This window comes from Pungitius pungitius, chromosome 15 (assembly GCF_949316345.1).
Source record: "Pungitius pungitius chromosome 15, fPunPun2.1, whole genome shotgun sequence".
In the NCBI taxonomy this organism is placed as follows: domain Eukaryota; kingdom Metazoa; phylum Chordata; class Actinopteri; order Perciformes; family Gasterosteidae; genus Pungitius; species Pungitius pungitius.
This window is the reverse complement of record NC_084914.1, coordinates 18,975,852-18,986,207: the sequence shown is the minus strand read 5'-3', so window position 1 is coordinate 18,986,207 and position 10,356 is coordinate 18,975,852. Positions and strand designations below refer to the sequence as shown.

Genomic DNA, 10,356 nt, shown 5'->3' with positions numbered 1-10,356 from the left:
AAGAGTTCAGGCTGGGGGTGGAGAGAGTGAGGGGGGGATGTGCAGAGGGCCAACATAGCCAGTAGTCAGGGGGGGGGGGCTGGGCAAAGGCTAACATAGCAAGTAAACATGGCTCACTAGAGTTTTCCTAGTGAGGTAGTGACTAGTTTGCCCTTGTGGGTTTAATGACGCTTCCTGAATGAGGGCAGGGCCACACCTTGTTACACTTGTGATGATTTGCGTTTAGGATAGGGATGTTTTAATATTTCAAACTGCACCTGAAGGCAGCGCCAGCGGGAGAGGTATGTTTTAATATTTCAAACTGCACCTGAAGGCAGCGCCAGCGGGAGAGGTATGTTTTAATATTTCAAACTGCACCTGAAGGCAGCGCCAGCGGGAGAGGGGGTGGAGTGTGAAACAGAGGCGTAACAACAGCGAGAGAGGAGGGGGAAGAGCGCAAGACCCAGCTACTAATGCCACCACAGCGGGCTTGTTTATCACAACTTAGCCGCTATTGTGCGATATTGGCGCTACAGATAAAACCACATTTCAAGGATGTCCTTGGACTGAGATGTTAACAGTTAACGTTAAACAAACGGTACTCCGCCGAATGTGTCTAAAATGGCAGAAGTGTGCGCCCTGTAGTCCGCTAGATTAACGTGGAGACGAGGGACATCCCTCGTCGTTCACCGTGCAGCGCGACCGTAGTTAATCTCCGTATGACGGCTTCTGTAAACGTTTGGGACCTCTTCGACCAACCTCCTGCTGCTCGACTGACCTGTCCATCCTGCTTTTAGAAAAGCAGCAGAAGGGGAAACCAGCGAGCTGTCAAAATGAAATTCACCGAGCATCTCTCGGCTCACATCACCCCGGAGTGGAGGAAGCAGTACATCCAGTATGAGGTAAGTCCGCTTCATAGTCAACCTGCGCTCTGCTAGCCAGCTACTAAAGTTAGCTACCTGGCTGCTAACGGCGTTCCACTTCCATAGCGGTTATTTATGTTCAGGGGCATATTGGTATATAGTGGGAGCCTCCATGTCCTTTGTTTATACGCAACAGGAAGAGCGGAGCTGCTGCATTTGTGACACCTTCAAACGCAGCCACAGCAGCTGACTGGTGTTAGCTAGCTAGCGAACCAAACACGCTAAGGTTAGGTTGGTATACTAGCAGGTAACCGGCCGCAGGTAACGCCGTCGCATCCCCTGAATCGAGCTCTTCTACCCGGAAGCCAGCCAAGCTGCACTCGGCATGTGATTATGAGACAAAAGGCATCTGGCTGAGTCATCATTTACTGAGCGACAACCGTCTGTCCCCAAAACCATGTCCAGCCTCAGCAGCCTGTCTCCAGCCGTCTTATCATAAGGTCAACTGATGACAAAGAGGTGTTGATAGAATCACAATCAGCTTTATTGGACATGTATGCTTACACATGCATGGAATTTGCTCTCCACACTCTGTACATACAGTGTCCTTTTTTACTAATGAACGAGGAAATCTACATGTGTAGAACAAGGACATCACGATACGGAAAACCGGTGTCAACATTTAATACCTATGTATGTGTATATATTTTTATTTATGGGCTGTCAAGTCAACAAAAGCAAATCAAGACAGGTACATATATTATAATTATGGTGCTGATCCGATGTTCCTACGTTGGTCTGATTTAAAGCTGTATCTCGCTTTGAAAGTAGGAGTCAAAGCTTTGTCCACCACACAACTCCGTTTCCAGTAATACATTTGTAATATTAAACAAAGTGGGCAAAAGTTCATTGAGTTAAACCAATGACACCACTGTTTTCACTTTATACAGGAGAAGCAAAAAAGGTGTTTTACATGTGCTTGGTTTTTATAGACCAATAGACATGCAATATCAACATATTTCAATTAATTTAATTTTATATAGCCCAATATCGCAAATTTCAAATTTGCCTCAGTACACATGCGACATCCTCTGTCCTGAAACCCTCACATTGCCACAGGAAAAACTTCCCTTTTTGATATATAGGGCCCAGCCCTACCTGGGACCTCAGCAAATCAAAGACAAATCCACTTAGTCTTTCAGAACTCACTGTGATCCCCAATGGTATTTATTGAGTTGGACAACAGTGATGGTTTTGATGGCGAAACACTTCTGTTTGTTCCATGTGTTTTCATGTTCTGTGGAATGTACATTTACTGTAAAGTAACTTAAATTTCTTTGGCACCAGACTGAGTGCCTCAGTTGAGACTAAAAGGGTGAGGAAAATATGACAAGGTCGTATTGCATTATACTGACTTACAACATTGCCACAGCCCATCCCAATATACACGCCATGACGTCAGAAAAAGGAATACGCTGTTTGTTGTTCTTTGAGGACCGATGAGGAACGGAGCTGTCGTCCTTCAGCCTCCAGGGTTCCTCCCCTCGCTCTTCCTGTAGCAGCAGTATCTGCATGGCTGCTGGTTGCAGTATTCTCACAAGTCATTGCTGGCCCTTTGCATTGGCTCAGAGGGACTGCAGCACCTTCTTTCAGCTAGAGCCACTGTGTGTGTGTGTGAGACATTTTACTGTCTATAGTGCTCTATTACAACAGTAAAACAGAATGCGCTTTTGCACACTCAATGTGTGGTTTTTCATGATCATCAAAAACGCGTACCATGCTACTTCCTAGGTCTTCAAAGCAAAAGCACTTGCTCTTAACATTTACAGCTTAACAATATATAAATAGTGTTACACAAGCAGCATGAACTATATTCATTATGTTATGCAATCAAAACGATCAACATTGCTGCATTTCATTGACTAGTTTTATTGATTTCCTTTAGCTAAGGATACATTTTATTTTAAAGTGACCGAAAAATGTTGTTCTCTCTGCTTGAAATATATCATGCTCTGGAGGTAAAGCATATCTTCCTAAATTAAATTAAGAAAATGTCCATCTCTGGCTGCATTTAATATGTTTCCAGAGGCGTTCACGGTCAATCACAGGTTGCTAAGTAACGGGAGTGGCAGAGGAAGAGCTGGTGATGCAAACAGGAAGTCCCTGTCTTATTTTGTAGACTGGGGGGTTGTCGAAGCGCTGAGCCCACGTTGACTGCGAAGGCTGGGTCCTCATGGGATGCAGCCGGAGAGATGAGAAACAGCCACAAATAAAGCATGGCGATCAGTATCGCCGTGGCAACCAAACAATCAGAGCATTGGTGGCGGGCCTTAAACGGCTTCAGCAGGAGACAGAAAAATAAAAAAAGGGTAGCAAAAGATTACCTGGAAATGTTCATTTCAAATCTCTGATTTGATAGTATTAAAATGATTAATAACCTGCATCACTGAGAGTTTGAGTATGAAGTCCCTGCATACTACAGTCCAGCTGTGTCCTCGGTGCTGGGCCACCTCACTCTAACAGGGACACAGGCTACGGAACATAGATGGATAATATTTAGATGTTTATGCTGCTCCCCGATAAAAGACAGGGTTTTCCCTAGGTTTACAACTTTGGGAGGCAGGGGGGGGGTGGGGAGTCACTCTGGTGCTCTCTGCCCGGCTGCTGCACACGGACATATTGCTGACCTATTCATGTCAGCATGGAACAGCGCTCTGTGGAAATATAACAAAAACGTATTTTTATATGAGGGCGTTATTTTATAACAATCCAGTTAAATGTTAATGCTCTGGCATTAGTTTGGATTTATATATTTGATTTGATTACATTCACTTTTTAAAGATTTTAAATTGAATTAAGTGTAAGTTGAGATGTACGAGAACTATTTTACCTGTGTGACAGAAATGCTGCTCTTTAAAAGCACGTTTTATTTAACATTTGCATGAAAGTGAATTTCACGTTGGATTTTTCCAAACCAAAAAGCTCTAAACACACCGCTCCGCTCTTGATGTTCCTCCTGCATCGCTTTTTCTGTGTTTTCATGAAGCAGCAGTTTGTCTTGTTGTGATGGGAGGCAACCTGTACTTAGCATGCAGTTCGGCGTTGTTATTTTATAAATGTACAATTCTTAGTGTTACACATTGTTTGTGTCACAAACTGTTGTAGTGTCTTGTTTGACCCTTTTTGAATCGACTAGTAGTTCTGACCACTGTGCCTTCAATGGTGAACAATACGTTGTGCTGTTTGCTGAAGTGTGCCAACAGTTGTTATGACGGTGTGTGTGAAAAATGACTACTGTTAGAAAATGTGTGTGTGTGTGTGTGTGTGTGAGAGAGAGATCATTTAGTTATTCATTGGTTAATTCAGCATGAAGGAGAGCTAGAGGAGCCCTTTGGCTCATATTCAAAAGCATCAGACATCCCTCCTGCCCTCCTGACACTTGTTTCCTTCTAAGGACTCGAAGACAGCCAAAGGTATTTCTCTGCAGTCTGTTGAGCACGAGTTCTATCAGCCTACCGTTTTTAAAAATGCACCCCAGCTCAGCTTGTCGCCAAACAATAACCAAGTCAGCTTCCGTCACGACCAAACCTAAGAGCCTCTGGTGAATTACAATGCAGATTAGCCATTTTTCTCTGCTGAAATGTAGAACATAAATATAAATGGTACACTAAAAGTGCAGAACAACGCAGATAAATGTGTGTTTACATGTTGCATCTTCTTCACTTCACCTTTTTGTTTTCTGCTTCATGTACAATAACGTTACCACGTTGAAGCCGTTTTTTGACTGACTGTAGCAATATAAAAATAGCGCTTTGCGATTCAGATGAAGCTTTGTTACATTGCATTTGAATTTTTAACAATTGAATTGTAATTTAATCGACCAGCCCAGTATTAGTAAGTGCTAGAGTACTTTACTGCTTTGATACAATACCTGCCATCATTACCCCATACTTAAGATACCAGAATTTGATACAATACCACAAATACAATATGATTTTGGTATTTATTTTTATTCATAATAGTAATAAATCTGTATGTTTCCTTTTTTATCCGATGAATCCTTACCCAGCTTTTTGAACACACTAACAAATGGCATTAATAGTTTAATATTACTGATATATAATAATATTACAGCACAATATTAAAAACTAATTGATTCAAACTTATAGCATTGATTTATATACGGCTATGGAACGTAGCAAAAGTACCTCCACGTTTCACTTATGCATCTTTGTTTCCAACAAGAGCTCGTGCCCGTGAGGTCATGTCTCGCATGTCCCGCCTCCTTGCAGTCAATGTGTGTATGCTGCATGACGGGAGCAGTGCCAACTTAAAAAGACATGCATAGTGAGTACTTAAAAGTGTTAGTCATTTTATACTTAAGTAAGATTTTGAATGCAGAGTGTTTACATTACATGTCATTTAGCTGACGCTTTTATCCAAAGCGACGTACAATAAGTGCATTTCCACATAGATACAAACTCAGAAGAACAAGTAACAAGAAAGTACATTTTTCATCAAATAATCAGTTTCAAAACATATATAGAAAAGTGCCATTATAAGTACAATTTAAGTGCTATCATTTGTTAGTGATACGGTTTGCTAGTGTTTTAGTCAAGGTAGAGTCTAAAGAGGTGTGTCTTGAGTTTTCGACGGAAGATGTAGAGGCTCTCTGCAGTCCTGATGTCATCGGAGAGCTCATTCCACCATCTGGGAGCCAGGACAGCAAAGAGTCGCGATCTCGCCGAGTGCTTTTCTCTCAGTGAGGGAGGAACAAGCAGCTTTGCAGATGCAGGTCGGAGTGTGCGGGTTGGGATGTAGGGTTTCACCATGTCCCGGATGTAGACTGGTCCCGATCCATTCACAGCATGGTACGTCAGTACCAATGTTTTGAACTGGATGCGGGCAGCCACTGGTAACCAGTGAAGAGAGCTGAGGATTTCGGAAGGTTGAGGACCAGTCGAGCTGCTGCATTCTGGATGAGCTGCAGTGGTTGAATGGCGGTACCTGGGAGCTGCCAGCAGAGAGTTGCAGTAGTCAAGGCGGGAGATGACAAGCGCCTGAATCAGTACCTGTGCCGCCTTCTGGGTGAGAAGGGGTCGTATTCTCCTGATGTTGTAGAGCGTGTATCTACAGGATCGTGTTGTCGCTGTGATGTTGGCAGTCAGGGAGAGTTGGGAGTCAAGTGTCACGCTGAGGTTCCAGGCAGTTTACGTGTGGTGGAGTATTATTCCAATTCTGGCATTAGTAGTTAAATTACACAGACATGGTCCCTTTCATCAGCGTCTCCACCTGCACATGAACATGGGTGCACAGAACAGCATCCTGCAGTGGGAACATCTCAAACAGTAGTCCAGCAAACATGCATCGAATAGGCCATTGAGGCATTGGAGACAGGGGTGTGTCTTTTACAAAATGATCATCATGCACGGCCACTGTGTGAAACATACTAATATCATTGTGTTGCAAATGTGCTCTCTGGTTTCTCTCTGCTCCGGCAACGTTTGAATGCAGACCAGATGTAGCTTATTGTTCCACCCAGCTGTGGATGTGGCCCTTGGCCCTGTTAGTTTTAGTCCAGTGACGATCTGGGACCCAGGCCCGTAATGTTTGCAGAACCATGCTGACCCCAGCTGTTCAAGGCGTGCCATGTTGTCTCACGGATCAGACACTTTCACAAAGCGTATCCTGGACCGGTGGGATCTGCTGTTTTTGACAGCCCCCTAGTTCTGTGTATCATTAATGGATCAGGCATATGAAACATGTTTAGTTTTCAAAATGTAGACAACTTGACCTCAAAGGCTGTAGTTCTGAACATTGGGTTAAAGTCAAATGAACGATGAATGATTGAATTCACTCCTTTTAACCCTTGTGAAGCCTGCAATCTGATGTTATTTGGATTTGGGCTTCCTTCTGTTGAGCTACAGGGCCCGCATCCGTAGGGGCCCCTGGCTGCACTCTAGGGTTGGGTATCGTTTGAATTTGAACGATTCCGATTCTGGTTCCCAGCGATTCTCGATTCTGATTCTTTTAAGAGGCAGGGTCAAAAAAGTCTTAGCAATGCAGGCTAACCTTGAGAGAAATAAAACAAAAAACCTAAATTAAATGTGGCTCTCCAGGATACAAGAGAAAAGAGCGTGAAAAGAAGAATAAAAAGTGAGTGCAGCCTGAGCTTCAAACAAAACATCACCATACAAGTTAAATACTCACAAAAGCCTCTAGAGCACTGAGTCTAACAACAGTCCCTGGTTACGGAACAAATGACTTTGGAAGCAGAGAACAGAACGCTGCTGCTGTCAAAGGGCTTTGACCACGCTGGAGGAAACGCTGGAGGCCCAGTCAGCAGCAGACAAGCCTCCATCCAGTCAGAGATCCGCTTCCCAACACAAGGCTGTTGGCAGCCGCAGATGCTTGGCCTAAGGTTGATGTTCATTTTAGACAAATATATAGGCTTTTAAAAATATACAATACAGAAAAATCTAGTGCGCCCGCCGCCGGATGACTTTGGTGTAGGGCTTCAACCAACGATTAACGATAATCGCTTAATGGGTTGACTATTTTTTGATTAATCGATGAATCAGATTAAAAAAACAGCATTAAAAAGCTTTCATTTCCATCCCTTTATCATAAAACAGAGCTCCAAATTCACATTGCAAAAATAAAAAGTACAGGTTGCTTGAATAATAATATATATAAAAATAAAGAAAAATACAAATCAGTAAATTGGCACTGGCAATGCGACCAACTGTTGGCAGACGGCGCTGCACCGGGCCCCCCGGCATATCAAGGGGCCGGGGGGCCCGGGGGGGTTCGCACGACACAACCAATCGATAATGACATTTGTTGCTCTCTTTTAATAACCTAATTTTATCGATTTGTTGTTGCAGCCGTAGTTTTCTATTTGAACATCATGCCGAGCATGGCATTAGTGAAATTATAGGTAAAAGCTCACATCATTGTCATTTTAACAGTGAAACTTTTTTTCTCCTGAGGTGTAATCTGCAAACATGTGTGAGGTATCTTGATTAAGTCTGGACAACAGAAAGCCCTCTGTTCGCCGACTGATTGACTGATCGATTTGATTGGCGAGTTGATTGACTGACCGATTAGCTTGCTAGCTGACTGACTAACTGAGCTATCGATTGGCTAGCAGTACTTTCTAATCTATTCTATTTTCAGATCATTGTTTGTCCCGACTCCTGAGATGGGCAAAAATACATCAAAGTATTACCCCTATCAATGAATTCAAATAAAATACAGAATACTGTTGCCAGAAACCCTGACAAAATACAATACATGTATTTTGTATTTAAATACACAATATTTTCTAGATACTCTGTTTTCTCACAATTTGGTATAGTAGATTATTCAGGTTTGGGCTTTATAATGTACACAAAGCTTTGGTGAACAACACAAAAAGGAAGAATGTCACAGAATGCAAGTGTAACAACTTAATTCTGTACATACAGCAGGTGAAATAAGTACGTCACCATTTCTCAGTATATCTCCAAAGGAGCTATTGACATGACATTTTCACCAGATGTTGGTAACAACCCAAGTAATACATACATACATATATGTAATAATGTGAAATGACACAGGGAAAAAGTCTTGAACACGTGAAGAAAGGGAGGAAAGCCAAGACAACAGTCAGTGCAAATTAATACCAGCTGGTTCAGTCCCAACTGATGGCCTTTTTGTGTTCAACACTTATTTCACCCGCTGTATATATTGGTGTTAATGGGACTTAACGTTCCATAAACGTTGGCTTTGCATCAACAAAAAAAACATCCATCACATATGAAGAGCATCAATCATTAGGCCTATGAATACTATACAAGTAAAATACAGAAAAGAATCATTTTTCTGTGCACAGCTTGAGTAATTTATGGCTAATTATCTGTGTACAACAGGTACAAATAAAAGGTAAACGTTAAATCAATTCAAATGTAATCCAATGTCATGATATCCCTCTCAGTTAATGCCCCTACGCCACATCAGGGTCAAAAGTCTTTTTGAATACATTGTTTTGTGTTTTCAATGTTTAAGAACAAAAATGTGTTTTTCAAATCCTAGATTTGACTCCATACAAAGTACTCAAACGTAAATAAAATACATTACATGTCATTTAGCTGACGCTTTTATCCAGAGCGATAAGTGTGATAAGTTTGCTAGTGTTTTAGTCAAGGTAGAGTCTAAAAAGGTGTGTCTTGAGTTTTCGACTGAAGATGTAGAGTCTCTCTGCAGTCCTGATGTCATCAGAGAGCTCATTCCACCATCTGGGAGCAGGACAGCAAAATACGTATTTCAAATATAATAGGACAGAGATGGGCTGTATTTCTCTCTGATTTCTACCATGCATACTTAAAATGCCTGATGACTCAACGGACTCATTGGCTGTCTACTCTCAACTGCTGGATGAATGTTGGATGATGAGCTCAGGCTGCTCTGGGATTAAAGAGTAAGAATCTAGACGTGTGTGTAGTTTCAGCAGGAAGAACAGCACTTGTTGAGAAAGAGGAAGGCTCCAACCAAACATTAGTTTCTGTATGTAATCTTCCTTTAATTTCCTTGATCAAGGGAGTGTTGATTTAGTTTCTAAAATACAGAGGTGGAAAGGAACCAATTACATTTACTGGCGTTACTGTAATTGAGTAGTTCTTTTTTGTGTACTTCTACTTTTTAAAATATTTTTTTATATCTGTAATTTTACTTAAGTATTGTACTTCGCTACATTTTAAATCATATCCGTTACTGAGTGGGAGAACGAAGGCGGTAAACAAGAATGATGGAGACGGACAAAACAGACTCAAACCCAGCTGAAATCCAATGAGAATAAGAAGCGTAGCCGCTAAACCGGAAGTACGTTGATTTTCACAGTAAGAATCGACGTCTGTAATGACAGCGGTTACCAGGGTAACAAGAGGAGAAAAGTTGATTAACGGATATAAATGAATAATCCTGGTCTGACGGGATGTGTTAGCAGCAGCAGGTGACTACACTCGCTGCTCTTGGCTCTGATATTTATTGTCCACGTTTTGCTTCAGTGAGCAGAGACAGTTTAAGGAGATCAGAGTAAACGGTCCACCACTGGAGTGCATACGTCCCGACGTCAGCAAAAATGTATTATTTTTGCTATTACACTTTAAATTGTAAAGGTCTTCCTTCATTTAAAAACAACTAGATTGAGATTTATTTTCCCTTGTCTTTTTTTAACTACACTAGAATCCCGCACCCCACACTGCTGTTAAAAAACTCAGTAACTTTTACTTGAGTACATTTTTAGACTGGTAACTTTACTTGTACTTCAGTAAAATTGTACTTAAGTAACAGTACTTTTACTTGAGCACAAAGTTGTTACTCTTTCCACCTCTGCTAAAATATGCCCAGAAACCGGGGGCTTTTTTAGGTAGTGCAGTGTTTTGCTAGGGTTACAGCTTTGGGAGGATAATGGTAGGGGAACCAATGTTGTTAATGTATAATTACAAGAAACGGCTCAAAGTAATTTGTGGTG

General features: G+C 41.8%; 1 protein-coding gene and 1 long non-coding RNA gene across 2 annotated transcripts in view; one reads left to right on the top strand and one right to left on the bottom strand.

Moving 5' to 3' along the window:
* Positions 1 to 255: 255 nt before the first annotated feature.
* LOC119203755 (xenotropic and polytropic retrovirus receptor 1 homolog) overlaps positions 256 to 10,356 on the top strand; it is a 34,121-nt gene continuing 24,020 nt past the window's right edge. Inside the window, exon 1 of the mRNA XM_037457199.2 lies at positions 256 to 881. Within this exon, the coding sequence (XP_037313096.1) occupies positions 813 to 881 (69 nt within the window). The 5' untranslated portion in view covers positions 256 to 812. The remainder of the gene's footprint in view (positions 882 to 10,356) is intronic.
* Positions 9,035 to 10,356, bottom strand: part of LOC119203771 (uncharacterized) — a 33,076-nt gene continuing 31,754 nt past the window's right edge. Inside the window, exon 4 of the long non-coding RNA XR_005116637.2 lies at positions 9,035 to 9,121. This is a non-coding gene — a long non-coding RNA (uncharacterized LOC119203771). The remainder of the gene's footprint in view (positions 9,122 to 10,356) is intronic.